Consider the following 19,234-nt stretch of genomic DNA (forward strand, 5'->3'; position numbering starts at 1 on the left):
CAATGTAAAGAAAAAGAAATGTTAAAAAGCACCTTTAAATACTCCTTAAGATCATATTTGTAAAAAGATTTTTTAATTAATATATTGTCTTTTTCTTGAATTTGGTAAGAACAGTATATTAATACGTAATAACATTTTTTCAAATAAAAATTCAACTAACCTTAACAAGTGCTTACAGGCCTCTGTTAACTAAACCTTTTTTTTTATTTAATGCATAACTATTTAACATAAAAGTATAAATAATTTGCAATCCAATTTATTTTTTCATTTATTCTTTCTTAATAGAGATCTAACAAATCCAATTCAAAAATAGTTAAGAAAGTCATGATTTCATGAGTTTTATCACCCATATTTATATTAAATTTAAAATTTAAATATCTTCTTTTAAATTCAAGTATTCAAGTTCAACTTAAATAAAACTTAGAATCATAAATCTAAAGGAAGGGCCACATTAACTCTACCTGGTAGGTGGTTACCACGGAGAAATAATTCCCTTAGTCTGGTCAAATTCCTGATTTCTTGAGGCAAACTTCCGTCAAAGGCATCGCGAGATAAATATAAAACTACTAACTCTTGGCACTTGAATAAATTCGTTGGAATTCTACCAGAAAGATGATTGACTTTCAAATTTAGACATCATAACTTAGGAAGGTGATCAAATGGACCCGATGGAAGTTGACCTACAATGAGATTATTAGTGTTGAAATCAATATTTGTAATAAAGATATATTGATGGTCGAGCAAGCTGAGTAATATGCAACCCGTAAGCTGATTTTTTCCCAAATCTAACCAATTCAAGTTGGAAAGATTTCCAATTGCTATAGGAATTTGCCCCTTCAAATCATTGCTATACAAGATCAACTCCTTAAGGTTTGACAAAGAGCCCAAAGAAGATGGGATAGCACTAGAGAAGTTGTTTCCATATAGAGACAACCAATGAAGTTGAGTGAAAGAATCAAACCATGATGGAATTTCCCCATGGAAGCTGTTGTAACCAATGTTATATATTTCAACAAAGACAAATTAGCCAACTCCAGCGGCAAAGCCATGAAAATGATTAAATTGGATGTCAATCTGAGAAAGGAAAGATAGATTTCCCAAGTGAGGTGGAATGGTGCCTATAAGACTCATGTTAGAAAGATCGAGAGGAGTGACTCTTTGATGATCAGATCCGCAAGTGACACCAATCCCATTGCAAACTGAGGTAGCATCAGTCCAGTTGGTTGCCAACAGGTTTTGATGGTCATGGGTGACATGCGCTTTTAGTGCAAGAAGAGCCAATTGGTCAATGGTGGTGTTGGGTGATTCCACTGACAAAGTAGCCAAATAGCTGTGCAACACCGACGCAAAGACCATAAGAGGGAGGAGGAAGCCAATGTTTCCCATAAGGCTATATTTGTGATTGAGGCAAATTAAGAAAGAAACAACTCAGTTTTTGGGTGAATCATTGTGTTGGCTGATGCATTCTTTAAATACTAGTACATGCATGTTTCGAAAGGTATGATTATGAATATGTTGAAACGTGTTTTATAAAATTATGCGTTGAGTCCATGGTGAAGCATTGTAGAAAGTCCCTATAAATCAAGAAAAGAAAAAGGCAAAATGGACAAGTGGACAGATAGAGGGTGAAGCATGTCTAGTTCACGGTCAAGCATGCCCTCCGGTTCACGTTTGAACTTTCCTTCATTGACTAAAATCATGTGATTACCATATCAGAGAGGAAAAGTATGAAGCTGCCACATGTTTTCCTCATTGCTACACAGATGCTACCAAAATTGCTTTGTCCCTATCCATTTGTTTAGTATTATATCAAACAAATATGACTAGTCCTCCATTAAAAGAGTATTCTGTCAAAGGTTCGAGGTAGTACCTTAGTAGCAGAGCACATTATATTTTTCCATTGTTATGCATTTTCTTCGACTTGTTAAACAACAAGGTTCTTTATGTAACAGCTAATAATTTAGCAACAACTGCATTATCAGTCATTCAAAAGCAAAGTTCCTCAACCTTATCATCAGTCTTCAAAGTTCAATCACAATGTTCCAAAGGTACAGCTGTTTGGGTAAGAAATTAAGCTTTTGGTGTCAACAAATTGTACAAAATTTGTACCAGTTATTTATGGTGAGTGTTCCATCTTTTAATAAATTTTAATATATACTTAATGCATTTTGTTCTGATGAGATGATTTTATTGATTATCATATATTTTGTATTTTATACATGAATAACGTATATGATACATTGAAATCATTGTCAGAGAGATCAAGGAAAATGTAACTATCGTCTGTCGAGCTTATTAGAGTTGAGTGTTGTTATAGAGACAAGAAACAGGGAGATGAAGCAGGCAAGCAACAGCTATATTATTCATCTATCATACATATAAACTTTGTACAGCAACAGAGCTAAAGCTTATTAGAGCAAAGCTCAGTTGATGTTTTCAGCTCCACGACCATTACGATTGTGGTTTGATTGTGATACTTTTAATTTTTATTGTGCAGAATTCACTAAGCTGTTATTTGTATAGTTAGACCAGTCACTGAAGAATTTCTTATTTGTAGTTATGCTTGATATGAACAGATTCCTTATTAACACTGAAGAATTTCTTTTTTATTTTTTGTTGCAAGCATAAAAAGATTTTCTTTGTTGATATTCTTTGATAATTTTCAGGGGAAAGCACTTCACATAATCCCTTTTCTGGATGTTTCCATATGGAAAATCTATTAAGCTTTCCGATTTGCAGCAAATATATGCATAGATAAAGTATCAAATAGTTTCTCGCTTTGATATTTCAAAGTGCTTTGCCAATGCTATCACCAAAATTATTGTGATAAAGAATTTATAGTTATCAAATTCGGGCACAAAAAAGAAGCTAAAAAGAAGGATTAGCACCCAGTTACTATGTTCTGCCATCAACATAAAGAAGCAAAAAGAGCATATCAGTTGGAGTTTCTCAAAATTTTTGGAATGACTTGTTGCTATTAATGCCCCTATTGCAAGGAAATCTGTAATTTCTCTCTTTGTTTCTCTCTGTCTGCTTTTTCTCCTTCTTACTGCTTGTAAGATGTAGACAACATTAGACAATGCAAAAGGATAACGAAGGAATTGTACAGATCAAAGGTGGTTCAAGTTAATTGTAACATTATAGAAGGTAGAGCCCATTGACTTTGTTATGACTAAAAGGACCTTGGCTTGGTGAAGCTAACAAACCGCTAAGATTCAGCAGAGGCATTATGCAACTTACATATTTTGCATGCAAGTGGAAGATTCCAAGTTTGAGACCATGATTGAAATGTTGCACTTGTAGAAGTGGTCTTTACTGTTTGATCTTAGAAATGTATTTTCTTATAGGAAATTGTAAGAAACAATCCTACTTATGAGACCAATTCAAAAATGCCCCTCATTACAATTTTAACTATTTTTATACAATTTTTGGCATGACTTGATAATAATTCTCTTTAAACAATTTCAAACAAATCAAATGGTCCTAGTTTCTCTATCCCGCCATCTAGACAAAAATTCCAAAATTAAATTCCAATTTCGCTCTCTTGTCAAATATTGTTTGTCTCGCTATCTAGCTCTCTTTCGCCATCCCAAAGAGCAAAGATGACATCAAGGTATTTGTTTTGGGTTATTGGGTTTATTGATTTATGCTCATGAAACGCCAAAATTGAGAGATTGAAATTGATTAGACATATATGTTAATTAGAACATTGTATGACTTTAGCAACTTAAACTTGGCTGCTAGTAAACAAATCAATTAATTATTAGGTATTGCATTATTGGTTTTTAAACATTGTGTCATTAGTTTTAGGTATTATGAGATCGATTTTTAGGTGTTGCGTGACTTAGGCATTGTAAGATTGGCTTTTAGGCATTGAGTGACTTAAAAACCAGTCACATAATACCCTATCAACCAGTCATGCAATACCTTATCAACCAATCACGCAATGCCTAAAAATCAATCATGTAATGCCTTACAAACTAGTCACGCAATGCGTTATCAACTAGTTACGCAATGCCTAAATATCAGTTATGCAACACCTTACAAATCAGTTACGCAAAGCCTAAAAATTAGTCTTGCAATACCCTACAAACCAGTCACGCAATACCTAAGTCACACAATGCCTATCAACCAGTTGTGCAATGCTTAAAAACTAGTCACGCAATTTCCTATCAATCAGTCACACAATGCCTAAGTCATGCAATGCCTAAAACCCCTAAATCCAATGTCTAACCAGTCATGCATGCCCTATCAACATTCAACCCAAAAACTACCAAATTCCATTTAACAAAATTAACAACCTTAAACAACACACTATATTCCATTTAACAACATAATCAATGACTATGACTACCTAGTGAGAAATGCTCAAAATGCTAAAAGTTTTTTGTTGTGTATAAAAAATCATTCCAAAATACTTAAAACGCTCAAATTTTTTTGTGTGTATCAAAAACCACTTCAAAATGCCTAAAATGCTGAAAAGTTTTTCTTCCTAGTGAGGAATGCTTCAGAGATGAATGGTTTGCTGACAAAAGCTCAAAGGATATGGGTCGGTTTGATGCATGGACCCAAACATATGGGTTGGTTTCATTAAGAGCAATTTTGTCCAAAATTAATTTCTCTTGGCTAACAACAGTAAAATTTATAAGGAGGGCTATTCTCAAAAACACCTTATGTATGAGGGGTATTTTTGAAAAGAACCTTTCTTATTTGGGAATTAGTTTATGCAAAATGCTTACAAGTTTTATCAATCTTTACCACATAATTGAAAGCCAGATATGGTTATAAGCAAGCAATGGAGCAGGATATATAGATTAAGATATCTACAAGTCGAAAATTACACATTATAATCGAAATTCAGAATTAGAATACGACTACTACAACTGATATTAGTAATATACCAATCCAACAAACTGAAAAGAAATCAACTCAACCAAAAAGCAACGGAGAATAAGTCTAATATAGAGGACACAAACAACTTTAAAAAGTCCACAACAAATATATATAATGATCATGGAATCCATACCACCAAGATTGAAAAGTCTCCTTTCTTGTCAAGATCCTCTTTTGCCAAACTATTTGTGGAAGAAATTAACCTTGGAAGTTGGCATATACCCGACCTGGCAATATTTGTTAAAACTTGTGAAACAGAGATCTTGAATTTAAATAACAAATAATAGTTATCTTGTTAGAATTATTAAAACTCACCTAAGAACATTAGCTGTGTTATTTTCTTCCTCCACTTCTGCGGATTTTCCCTCTAATAACATATTTTTGTTGACCTCTCCAAATGATCCTAACCAGCCACCGTGGTTTTCCAGTTGTGAATACAATGTATCCCATGCTCAATCCACAAACCAGCCCACATCCATACCCCATCAATATAGAAAATTTCCAATTCACAGCATCACCATCTTCATCAGACTTTGTTGGTTGGGGTTCCAAATTCTGCCCATTACTACATTCCTTTGATAAAGGAAGTCCACATAAACCCAAGTTTCCAATGTAGGAATCATTTGTGAAAGTATCAAATTGTTTGCCTTGAGGAATGAGTCCCATGAAATTATTCCAAGAAAGGTTTAACACCTCTAAGAATATAAGATTTACTAATTGTATTGGAATTTTTCCTTCGAGCTTGTTCAACGAGAGATCTAATGATTCAAGTGCTGACAAATTCCCTAACACTGATGGGATAGGGCCCGTTAAACTATTGTGAGAAAGGTTGAGGACTATAAGTGAATGAAGTACTCCAAGTGCTTCAGGAATCTGTCCCTTAAATCGATTATTGGAAAAGTCAATAACCATCAAAGTGTTTAAAATTCTCATGAAGTGCATTTCCAACCCCTTTGTTGTAATTACAAAAGATTCATAATAATGATCCCATATGTCACTTCTCATGTACTTTAAGCCACCTTTGTTTTCGCTCCCACTTTTTATAGCACGCAAATTTTCAAAAAATTTTGATGGCAAATGGCCATTGAAGTCATTGTGAGAGAGATCTATGATTCGCAAATGAGAGAAGGAAAATCTACCTTCAAAGTCATTAAGGTGACCAAAGAATTTATTACCTCGCAAGATAAGAACTTGTAGATCCAAAATTCCTAACCAATTTGGAAAGGTATCTTTTAAGTTGTTGTTCCTTACATCTAAAACTTCCAATTCTGAGCAATTAACCAAAGAGCGTGGTAATGACCCTTCTAGCTGGTTTTGATTGATGAAAAACCTTCTTAACAAACAATTTTTATGAAAATTTCTAGGTATTTTACCATGAAAACTATTCATGCTTAGATCTACGAATTCAATAGAGTTACTTAAGTTTCCTAAACATTCTGGAATAATTCCATGAAAATTATTCTTTGACAAGGTGAGATAATATCGTAGTGAACTCATATTGCAAACTGATGAAGGGATTTCTCCAATTAAATTATTTCGTGAAATGATTAAGCCTTGCAATGAAGATGGTAGAGCTGGAAGTCGACCTTGGAGCAAATTTGAACAAAGATCAGAAATTTGAATATTCTTTGGAAAAAGTTGCTCTTTAAAAATGTAAACATATGATTCTAGCTCAGAAAATTATAAATTTTACTTCCCCTTGTGCAGCATCTAGCCACTTGCTAGTGCTTGATTGGACCAAGGAGTATCCATATCACAACTTATATTGAGAAAATTTTAATGGAGCTTAATAATTTTTGTGTATTAACTATGACAAATAAGTTGTTCCCTCTAGTTTTTCATTTTTGTGTTATTAACATATGATTATTTTGTTTGATTCTAATCTAATAAATGGAAACCCTCTAGTAACTAACAAGTTGATGGTTAAAATACTAACTACACAGTTAATTTCATCTTTCTACTATCTCTTGTCTAATTTTTTTTTATTTTCAATTATGAATGTGTAATTACTTACAATACTTAGCTTTTGATTGTTTAGTTTTGTATTTTTATTTTGATGGATGAAAATATTATTTAAAAGTTTAAAAAGACCTCTAATATGCACAAATTAGATAAAAAGGAGAAGAAATATTATTACCTATTAAGTTGTTAAAGCTCAAATCAAGATGCTGAAGAAAAGGCAAGCTTCTGATTGTTGATGGAATTTCACCTGAGAAATTGAGTTCACCCCTTAGAAGTAAGAATTTCCCTACTAAGACTTAATTCAACAAAAAGGCCACTTTTCTTTATTGAGCACTAATTAAGGGACTACTTTATTCAACCTTTTTTTTTCTCACTAGAATTAACTTATGATGAAAGAGGTGTGTTTTTTTTCAATGCAAAGAAGGAAAATGTTAAAGAGTACCTTTTAAATTCTTGTCAAGGTGACATTTATAGGAAGATTTTTGTAATTATTATATTGACTTTTCTTGCATTTGGTAAGAATAGTATATATATTAATATATAAAAACATTTTTCAAAAAAAAAATTTAACAAACCTTAACAAGTGCTTATAGGCCACTCTTAAGGAAATCTTTTTTTTCTTTAATGCATAACGAATTAACATAAAACTATAAATTTCCAATCCAAGTTATTTTTTTCATGAATTTTTTGTAAATGGAGGTCTAACAAATCCGGTGGATTATAAATTAATTAAGAAAGTCATGATTTCATGAGTTTTATCATCCACATTTATATTACATTTGAAATTTAAATCTCTTTTTTTGTTATGTAAATTCAAGTTTTCAAAGTCAATCTAAATGAAAACTAGAATCAATATTTCTTGAGGCACACTTCCCCCCAAGGCATTATTAAATAACCATAAAGTTTTTAACTCTTGACACTTGAATAAAGCTTATGGAAGTTGACCTATGATGAGTTTATTAGCATGGAAATCAATATTTGCAATAAAGATACATTGATCTTAAGGATTGAAGGTAGGAATTTTTATGCAGAGAGCTTTTTATAAAGTTATAATATCTTTTCCACCTTTTCATAAAGTTTTCATATATACTTTAATGCATTTTCTTTTGATTTATTTTTTTCTTTATTAATATTTTTTCTTTTATCAAATTCTTTTTTTCACATGTCATTGTTAGAAATGGATTGACAACACCTTTATCAAATTCTTTTTTTAACTTTTTTTCACAAAATATAAATTGAAAAGAAAAAGAAAATAAAAAATCAAAGACAGATTGAAAAAAGCAAAAATATAAATAAAAGGGAACTTTAAAAGCATGCATTAATTCTCAATAGAAAGATTAATTTTGTTTCTATAGTGGACTACATAGTAGCAGTGTTTGGTAGACGAGTGCTGCACCTTTTAATATAACTTCATGCCTTCTCTTTTGATTCTTTATTTCTCCTTTAATACTTTTTCTTTTAATGCAACTTGGAAGAAGCATTTTGATGATGAAAAAGGAGAAATGAAGCGGACAATATTTCAATTATCAACTGCGTTTTTCATGTAACAGCTACTTTAAAATTTAAGAAATGACAAATATTAATAATGAAATTAAACCTATTTTTAATTTTTATATTGAATTCACGTTTTATTTTAATTTATGTAGATCATAATAATGTCTAACTCAACCCAATTCATACATTAATTCCTATGTATCTTTAGAAGAAAGTCATGTTATCATGAGGTTTATCACCCACACTTATACAATATTTCAAATTTAAATATCTTCTTTCAAATTAAAATTTTCAAGTTAAAGTTAAACGAAAACTAAAATCATAAATTAGAACTCATGACTAAAATTAAATTACCAACTAATCATTTAATTTGTCTAAAGGAAGGCCCACATTAAGCATACCTGTTAGGTTGTTACCATCGAGCTCCAACGACACAGTTAATTTAGTCAAATTCCCGATTTCTTGGGGCACATTTCCCTCCAAGGCATTATCAGATAACCATAAATCTTTTAACTCTTGGCACTTGAATAGAGTTAATGGAAGTTGACCTACAATGAGATTATTAGCATTGAAATCAATATTTGCAATAAAGATATATTGATCTTACGGATTGAAGGTATATAGGAATTTACATGCTAAGAGAGATATATCTCCTTTTATATATAGTTAAAACATCTTTTTCATTGTTAAATTTATATTCGGAGTTGAGGCAAATTAAGAAAGAAACAGCATAATTAATTAATTTGTTGAATCATTGTGTTGGCTGATGCTTTTCGTTTAAATACTAGTACATGCATGTTTTGAAAGATAAGATTATGAATACGTTGAGGAAAACAAATAAATGGCCTTATCAAGAGTAAAAAGGTGAAGCATGCGCTCTACTTCACATATAAACTATGCTTTTGTCATCCACGACAAGGTTGAACTATCCTTTAGTGACTAAAATTATGAATACGTTCAGCAAAATGGACAAATGGTTTTATCACCCACACTTATACTATATTTGAAATTGAAATCTCTTTTTTGAATTCAATTCTTCAAGTTCAACCTAAATGAAAACTAAAATCATAAATCTGAACTCACAAATAAAATCAAATTACCAACTAATCAATATATGTAATTTCTTAATCTAGTCAAACTCCCAATTTCTCAAGGCACAGTTCCCTCCAAGACATTGTTAGTTAAAGATAAGAATTCTAACGCTTTGCACTTGAACAGAACCAATAGAATTTGACCTACAATAAGATTATTAGTGTTGAAATCAATATATATAAAAAAAGTATATTGATGACTGAGAAAGCTGATTATTTTTAAACACGAATGATTACTCCGAGGATGGGATTTACCCAGTAAACTTTTGAAGGTGAATTTTCTTGAGTATTTTCCAAAGTGAGCAATTATCCCTGGGTCCTGTAGACAGATTTTTTATTTTTTATTTATTTTATCTTACATGCTTTTATTTTATTATTTTGTTATTTTATTTTATTGGTTTCATAGTTTAAAACCCAATGTAAAATTGGGTTTCGAACTTCAGTCTATGGCCCAAAAACAGACCCAAAGACATTGAAATCAAAATTTCAAATCAAACTAGGCAAGTACAATTAAGTTTAACAAATTGGGGTTAAAACAAAATAAACTAAAAAAAATAATCTGGAAACAACAAGAACAATATGAGAATTGGATAGCTGGTTAAAACGGAAAGCCAAAAAAAAAGGGAAGGGTACAAGGCCTATACTAGGAGTTCCTGGACACCCTAGCAGAGGCCACCTGGTTGCTCCACCATCCTCAGAGCTCATCCAACAACTAGCAGAGCCAAAAATTGAAAGATTTACAAATCCATATAGGAAGATGACATATGGGGAGCTAGGAAATTTGAAGAAAATCCAAGAAATTGTGCAAGATTAGAAGAGGACAAGTAGAGTAGATCAAGGAAGATTCACCAATGAGGTTGCCACAGGGTATCTAGCATGGCATGCTCAGAGGGTGAAGGATGTTGTATATCCTCCAGAAAATGCATCGAAACTCCTAGTGAAACCAAAGCCCCAAGATGTCCTCCTAGAGAGTGAATTGGCCAAAAAGAAGCTTGAGAAAGAAATGGCGAAAATCAAATGAAGATACGAAGATGAGCTGAAGGAGAAGAAGAAAGAAACAACAAGAAAAGTACAAAGGGCCTTGGAAGAGCAGGATGAGTGGAAAAGCAAATTTGAAGGATCAAATGCAATAAACTTTTCAATGATGACCATAATTCAAGGGCTAAGGAACGACTGCGACCTAATGGAGATAGCCATGGAAGGATATAATGGACAATATGAAGCTGTTAGGCGGGAATATTTTCAAATGAGGGAAATAGGTGACTTGTGCGAACAAAATCTTCAAATGAGGGAAGTTGAAATTGAATGGATAATAAGGCAAATGAGGGAAGTAGCTTTCAAGGCTAGAGAAATGGCAGACAAGATAGAAGAATCAAGTGAGAAATCCTTCCGAAGGACGAGTTAAGTGAACTACTAATCAATCATCTTAAGGAGGTGCGAGACCAGTATGATAAAGTTGGTTTTTCTTTTTGAAAGCAATGATGTAAATGTTTGAACATGGATGTAATCAGATATTCAGGTTTTATGGATATGGATTTCTTATGGTAATTGTTGTTGGGTGGCCAATAGTTCTCTTTCTTTCTTTTTAATATTTTTCACTTGCATCACAATCACATGATTCATTTTAAAAAAGATATGAAAAAATAAAATAAATATGTAGCATTTATTTATTCAAATAAATTCTAACTTATGAAAATGATTATAAAGAACAAAATTTCAGAGAACCGAATTCTTTATAGATACAACATGAGAGCCCGCTCAAAGGTCATGGGGGACGAACACTCAGAAAGGATGGACAAAATCAAAAAGAAGCAAGAGAAAATCATGAGTCAATTAGCTAGGATTTTGGAAATGATGTCGATTAACAAAGGAAAGAAAGTGATAGGGAGTTCCAGTATGCTAGAAGAAGTGCAGTTTTCGGAGGCTAATGCAAAGCCTATGTATCCGCCAGGGTTTACCCCACCACTAGTGAAAAATGCTTCAGTCCTTATGCCGCAACTTGGCCCATATCCATTCTTCAGAATGTCTTTGCCTACAAGACCACCTCCGATTTATGTCTAGCCAAGGTCGATTAGAGGAACGAGTCCTTCGAATCCTATCTCTGTGCCTAATTTGGACGATCTAAAAGAACAAGAAAAACTTAAGTGTGGTTCTTCTAAATCAAAGGACAACCCTAAGACCCATTAAAAGTACGACCTGCTGGAAAAAGAGGTTACGCATGCTAGAAGGGATGGGTATGTATTGTTTCATGGATGCAATAGAGTTATGTCTTGTACCAGATGTGGTCATCCCTCCAAAGTTCAAAATTCTTGATTTTGAAAAATACGATGGTACTAAATGCTTGGTCACGCATATCACTATGTTGTAAAAGGATGGCTACATACGTACATGATGATAAGCTTTTGATGCATTGCTTTTAAGACAACCTCACGGGCATCGCAACAATATGGTATGTCCAATTACACAGCAACCAAATTCACACATGAAAGGACCTTGCCTTGGCATTTGGGACCCAATATAAGCATGTTACAGATATGGCTCCAAATCGCCCCTTTCTATAGAATATGGAGAAGAGACCCACAAAAAGCTTCAAAAAGTATACCTAAAGGTGGAAGAGTATGGCTTCTCAAGTTCAATCGCCCTTGACCGAGAAAGAGACCATTGTGATGTTTGTTAATACTTTACAAGCACCTTACTATGAGTAGTTGGTCAATAGTGCCACAAAGAACTTTGTTGATATGGAGATTTTGGGGGAAATGATCAAGAGTGCTATCAAGCAAGGTAAAATGGAAAGGGGTGAGACAACAAGCATGAAAAAAGGGAATACTTTCAAGAAGAAAGAAGGAGAAACTCAGGCCATCTCTTTAGGATAACCACAATATAAGATCTATAACCCTTACCAATGTCAGTTAAAATTATACTACGCAAGTATAGGTATCGAATAGATAGTATATAAGCTAGCAAAGTATTGATCCCATAGAAAATTGATCTAAAATTTTACTAAAAACTAAAAGTAGAACAATTTACTTTTATTCAAAAAATTAAAATCTGAATTCTAATTGAACTAAAAACTATTCAACTAAAACTAATTTAATTAAAAATTAAAGTAACAAGCTAATTGGGTAAAAAGCAAATCAAATAAGCTAAGGATTACAATATCCCTCACACCTCATCTAAATCTTAACTCTCTTTCTTAACTTATTTCAACGGGTTCAATTGCTAACCTAGAGTCCTTAATTATTTATAAAGGTCTCCCGACTCATCTTATAAAAATATCTATTTTAACTAAAACACTATATCCCTATGTGAATTGAAATTAAAATAGACTCATTAAGTTCAAGCTCTAATCTGGCTACATAAGAGTTATAGGTATATCCCTACCCTATATGTAAATCAATTTATATCATATGCTATCCTAATTTTTGTCTACACTAAACTCCCTTTCCCAAGTTTGTTTAGCTTCCTAAATCAATTTAATTGGTGATCGGGTAATTAAAAGCATTAAGAACAAATTGGAATAAAGAATTCAAATGCCATTAAAGATAAGCAAGAAAGAGATTAAAAATTTAGATTACATGTTAGTTTAATTACAATCCTAGAAAAATAGTTTAGTTGATAATATGTAATAAAAACTTCATCTAAATAAAATTAGCCATTAATCCAAGTCAAAGTAAATAAGAAAAACACAAAAGTAGAGAGAGAAAACTAATAGTTGAAGCTTTGTGATCTTGATTCTCCCTCTAATTCTCTGGCTTTCTTGCTTTGTTTTTTGCTTTTTTTTTGTCCAGAGAAATTGCTTTCTACATGCCCCCAAAAATCTCTGAAAATGGCCCCTTAAATAGCTTCCAAAATCTCATAAGCTTGTTATTTTTGGACAATAAGTTGAATGTCGTGGCTTTCATTTTTCAGAGCTGCGGCGACTCTCAAAGTTTATGCTCAATTTTGTTCTTTTGGTGTAGTACTTTTACTTCAACAAAAATTTTGACTACCTTTCGATCATAACTGGGCATAGTGATAAACATCAAAATTGTAGCCTTGCCTCTTAACTTTCTAATGGTTAAAAATCATGTCATTTGGACTTCTATAGTGGGAGATATGCTTGAAAAATTGAAACATATGCAAGTGGAGCACCACTCCATTATTCACCTTTCTTTACCAATTGAAATTATTTTTGATCCTACTCCTACAAAATATAAAAATAAATATAAATAACATAAAACTAACATTATTAACTTAAAATAAACATTTAAATATAAATTAAACCAAATTAATAAAATAAATGAAAATACCTAAATTCGATCCTAAATCTAGTCTAACTTAGACTAATTAGGTATTTAATCTCCTGTTAAATATATGTATTTGATGCACTCATCAACCAACCATATCCTCCATACCCTTTTTACCCAACAGTGAACAATACTTCTCAAAGTCTATACCTATACCCACCAATGCTAAATGCCCTACTTAATCGTTATCCATATGCTCTTATCCAACAGACACCCTACCTTGTGAATATTCACCCACTTACTCCCACACTTGTCGCAGCTTCAACCACACAACAAACAACATCTCCTAATAATACAGCTAGTGAATCAAGAGGATGGCGAAATAGGCAAGAGAAGGTGCAGCTTAACTTCATTCTGATATCATACATTGAACTTTTCACACAGTTGGTTTCAAATCATTTGGCAGCGCCCTTATACATAGAGCCATTAAAACCTCCATTCCCAAGATGGTATGATGTTATTGCTCATTGTGATTATCACTATGGAGTTGAAGGTCATTCGATTGAGAATTGTACAACATTCAAACATAAGGTACAGGGCTTGATCAAGGCAGAGTTCTTATATTTTGAGAACAAGCTAGAAGAAGGTGTTAGTAACAACCTATTGCCAAACCATGCTGGAGCTGAAGTGAGTGTGGTAGAAAGGGAGACGTACATTAAAAGGAATGTTCAGGAAGTGGAAACTCCCATGGAAAGAGTGTTTGAAGTTTTGATAAAAACCAACATGCTTGAAGTTTGGCCAAACCATTATTGCATGAATGGTTTAGAAAATAACCAAGGTTCGTATTGCTTATATCACAAGGGGTGTGTAAGGCATTTAATTCAAGATTGTAACACGTTCCAAGAGGAGGTACAAAGAATGATGGATGAATCAATGGTTGAGTTCTATGTAGAAGCTTTGAAGCCAACAGTGAATGTGTTAGCAAAAGATTTGGCACAGAATTCAACTCATCCAGTAAAGATAAGGCCCTTAACCATTTTATATGAAGACAAAGAAAAGCCTATTGAGGACAAAATGCTTGCAAAAATCACCATTGAAGTCTTTAAACCTTCTCTTTACAAAAATGACAAAGTTGTTCCTTGGAATTGTAATTGCAATGCACAGGTCTCAAACATGGGGAAATGGGTGACTAAACCTTAGGACAATGCTGCAAATATAATTGGTGTTGGAGGAATTACTCATAATGGACTCTGTTATGCACCAAAAATTTTGGAGAATTTTAAAAAAAAGAAAGGGAAACAAAAAAAGCAAAGTTTGAGTGAAGAAAAAATGCAATCCCAAGAACTGACAAATGGCCCTAAAGGATCGATGACAGAGAAGGGTGCTGTTGAGTTCCTGAAGTTCATCAAACATAGTGAATACAACGTGGTTGAGCAGTTGAACAAGTTGCTTGCTCGTATTTCACTATTATCTTTACTACTTAGTTTGAAACCGCATAGGAATTTCTTAATGAGGATTCTGAATCAGACCTATGTTAATCATGATATATTAGTGGAAAACTTGGACTAAATTGTAAGGAATATCTTAGTGGGCAATATCATATCTTTCAGTGATGAGGAAATCCCTTTCGGAGGTCGGGAAATTACAAGGCCTTGCATATCACCACTAAATGCAAGGGTTGTATTGTTGCAAATGTGCTGGTTCATAATGGTTCATCCTTGAACGTGATGCCTATGAGAACTTTGACCTGTCTACCAATCGACATGTCTTATATGAGGAAGAGCCAAATGATTGTGAGAGCCTTTGATGGAACAAGAAGAGAAGTGGTGGGAGATATCAAGATTCCATAGAGATTGGTCTTTGTACTTTCACCATAGAATTCAAAATCATGGATATTATCCCTTTTTAGAATTACTTGCTAGGATGACCATGGATTCACATGGTCAGAGTTATACCCTCATCTCTCCATCAAAAGGTCAAGTTCATAGTGGACGGAAAGATCATATGCATTAATGGGGAAGAATACTTGCTCATAAGTAAGCTGTCAGATACTTTTTATATGAAAGCGACAGAAGAAGTACCATACTGTTTATTCTGATCTTTTGAATTTGTAAACACCACTTATATGGGAGAAGGAACCCTACCACCCATTCCAAGGTTATCCAAAACCACTAAGATAGCAATCAACTAGATAGTAGGGAAAAGATGTTGAGTAGGGGCAAGATTGGGAAGAAAACTGCAAGGTATCAAAAGGCTAATTCGAGCTATCAAGAATGAAGAAAAGTTTGGTTTAGGATATAAGCCAACTAAGAAAGAAAGGGAAAAAATGATAGCTGAAAGAAGAAGGAAGAGGTTGGCTTGCTTTAAAGAATGCGAACTGGAAATTGAAAGAATGACATTTCCTCACCTTTATGAAAAATTCCAGTCTGGAGGATGCATTTTTCTTAGAATACTCACTGCAAAGGGGCAAATGTCAGTACCAGCTCTGAATGATGCCTTTTTCGATTTGTCAATATGCACCATGGAGGAAGAAAAAAAGCAATTAGGAAATGAGGAGGAGATGCCTACTACATACATTAGACAACCCAAACTGAAGTTGAGCAGCTGGACTACCATGAGTTTGTCAGTCACCCATGGCTCTTTTTCAAAGTAATGCTAATTAAACATCCATGCTTATACCCAAGAGCATCAGAGATCTTATGTATAAAGGGCTTTGTATCATATATCATTTTAATAAGATGACATGCGTAATGCATTTCTCTTATTTCCTCTCAATTCCATCATTTTCATTCTCATTTTTTCCCTATTTTAATCTTTTGATTCTACAATAGCCCTACATTCTTTAATTTCATCTATTGCTAGGGTTCCAAATAATGAATGTGAAGATGGTAATGACAGTGGTCTTGAAGTTAATTTTGAAAAAGGCACAGTGAACTTGACAATACAGAAAATGTGGAGGATTATGATTTACCCCTAGACTTGTTAAGCTAGTAGAGTAAGAAGAGAAATAGATTGTCCCACATTAGAAGCCTTTAGAAGCAATTAACTTGGGAGAAGAAGAGAATAAGAAAGAGGTTAAAACTGGTACTACATTGCCACCACCCTAAGAAAGAGAATAAGAATAAGGTGTTTGCATGGTCTTACCAAGACATGCCAAGGCTTAGCATGGACATTGTAGCTCATAAATTACCTTTGAAACTAGAATGCAAACCAGTTAAATAGAAGTTGAGAAGAATAAAACCCAATATGTTATTGAAAATTAAAGATGAGGTGAAAAAGCAATTTGATGCAAGATTTTTAAAAGTGGCTAAATATCCAGAATAGGTGGCAAACATTGTCCCGGTACCTAAGAAAGATGGAAAAGTAAGAATATGTGTAGATTATCAAAACCTAAACAGAGCAAGTTTAAAAGATAATTTTCCTCTACACCACATTGATACCCTTGTCGATAACACTGCCCATCATTCTATGTTCTTATTCATGGATGCCTTCTTGGGATACAACCAAATGAAGATGGCACTGGAGGACAAGGAAAAAACTACTTTTATAACTATGTGGGGAACCTTTTGTTAGAAGGTAATGCCATTTGGTTTGAAAAATGCTTGAGCAACTTATCAAGGGGCCATGGTGACTCTTTTCCATGATATGATGCATAAGAAAATAGAAGTATATGTGATCAATTTCAAAAAGTTGTTTGAGAGGTTACGAAAATTTCAGCTTAGGCTAAATCCAGCAAAATGCACTTTTGGTGAAAGAGGAATAAAAGTTTACCCATATAAGATCTAAGCAATTCGTAATTTACCCCCTTCCAAGACACCAAAGGAAGTCAGAAGTTTCTTGGGAAAGTTGAATTACATAGCCTGGTTCATATCACAACTCACTTCCAAATGCGACCTAATTTTCAAGCTTCTTTATAAACACGATCTAGGGGCATGGAATGAAGAATGCTAGATCACTTTTGACAAAGTTAAGGAATATCTTCTAAATCCGCCAATATTGGTACCACTCATAATTGGAAGACCTTTCATTCTGTATCTGACAGTAAATGAAAGATCCATGGGATGTGTCTTGGGACAGCACGATGAAACGAGAAAGAAAGAAATGGTTGTTTATTACTCGAGCAAAAAGTTCACTGATTATGAGTCCAAGTATTCCCCGTCGGAAAAGATATGTTGTGCATTGTCTTGGACAGTACATCGACTCCGGCAATACATGCTATATCATACAACCTGGCTCATTGTAAAATTGGACCCCATTAAATACTTTTTTGAAAAGCCATCCTTATCAGGGAGAGTGGCAAGATGGCAAGTTTTGTTATTTGAATATGATATTGTATATGTGTGTCAAAAACCCATCAAGGAAGTGCGATTATTGATTTCTTAGTAGAAAGGGTGAAAGATGATTATGAACCAATGAAGTTTGAGTTTCCTGATGAGGACCTGATGTCAGTATGCCAGACAAGTGAAGAGGAGTCTAAGGGGAATAAGAATTGGAAGATGTTCTTCAATAGGGCTTAAATGCTTGGGGACATGGCATAAAGGCAGTATTGGTATCACTAGAGGAAGACCATTATCCGATCATTGTCAGATTCAATTTCTACTGCACTAATAATGTGGCTGAATATGAGGCTTGTGTCATGGGTCTTCAAGCAGCAATTAACAGAAAAATTCGCAAGTTAAGAGTATACGGGGATTCTGCCTTGGTCATATACCAATTGCGTAAAGAATGGGAAACATGCGATTCAAAGTTAGTCCAATACTAGAAATTCATGACAAAGTTCATTCAAAATTTTGATGAGATCCGCTTCACCCATTTACCTTAAGAAGAAAACCAAATGGCATATGCATTAGCTACATTGGCGACAATGTTCATAGTTGGTACTGATGTCAAGATTCAACCCATTATGGTAAATCCCCGAGAATGCCCAGCCCACTACTCAAGTGTAGAGGATGACACAGATGGGAAGCCATGGTACAATGATATTGTGCAATACCTCAAATACCAACAGTATTCGAAGTAGATCTTAGAAAATGATAAGAAAATCATCAAAAAATTGGCAATGAGTTTTTTCTTGGATGGAGATATCTTGTACAAAAAAGGTAGAGATCAAGTGCTTTTGAGATGTGTGGATTCAACTAAGGCCTAGAGAATAGTTGAGGAAGTTCATGAAGGAAGTTGTGGAACACACGCAAGTGGGCATATGTTGGCTAAGCAAATCATAAGGGTCCGATATTATTGGCTTACATTGGAAATGGATTGCATAAACTTTGCTCGAAAATGTCATATATGTCAGATATATGCAAACAAAATCCACACTCCTGTAACTTCATCGCATGTTTTTACATGACCATGGCCTTTCTCAATATAGGGCATGGATGTGATCAGGTTAATAACTCCAAAGGCATCAAATGGGCATTAGTTCATTCTGGTAGCAATCGACTACTTCACTAAATGGGTGGAGGTAGCATCTTAGGCTAATGTGACTCAGAAAGTGGCATGCAAATTCATCAAGAAAGAGATAATATGCCATTATGGTCTCCTAGAAAGGATCATTACAGATAATGCTAG

At 33.7% G+C, this 19,234-nt stretch overlaps 1 protein-coding gene across 2 annotated transcripts in view; it reads right to left on the minus strand.

The window, feature by feature from the left end:
- The window catches only part of LOC18593199 (receptor-like protein 12), a 46,436-nt gene continuing 32,020 nt past the window's right edge, over positions 4,819 to 19,234 (minus strand). For both annotated transcript variants that reach the window (XM_018124946.1, XM_018124949.1), the window contains 4 exons: positions 8,751 to 8,897; positions 7,031 to 7,102; positions 5,209 to 6,479; positions 4,819 to 5,120 (listed from right to left, as the gene is read on the minus strand). In XM_018124946.1, the coding sequence (XP_017980435.1) occupies positions 5,227 to 6,479; positions 7,031 to 7,102; positions 8,751 to 8,897 (1,472 nt within the window). In that variant the 3' untranslated portion in view covers positions 4,819 to 5,120; positions 5,209 to 5,226. The remainder of the gene's footprint in view (positions 5,121 to 5,208; positions 6,480 to 7,030; positions 7,103 to 8,750; positions 8,898 to 19,234) is intronic.

This window comes from Theobroma cacao, chromosome 7 (assembly GCF_000208745.1).
Source record: "Theobroma cacao cultivar B97-61/B2 chromosome 7, Criollo_cocoa_genome_V2, whole genome shotgun sequence".
NCBI lineage: Eukaryota > Viridiplantae > Streptophyta > Magnoliopsida > Malvales > Malvaceae > Theobroma > Theobroma cacao.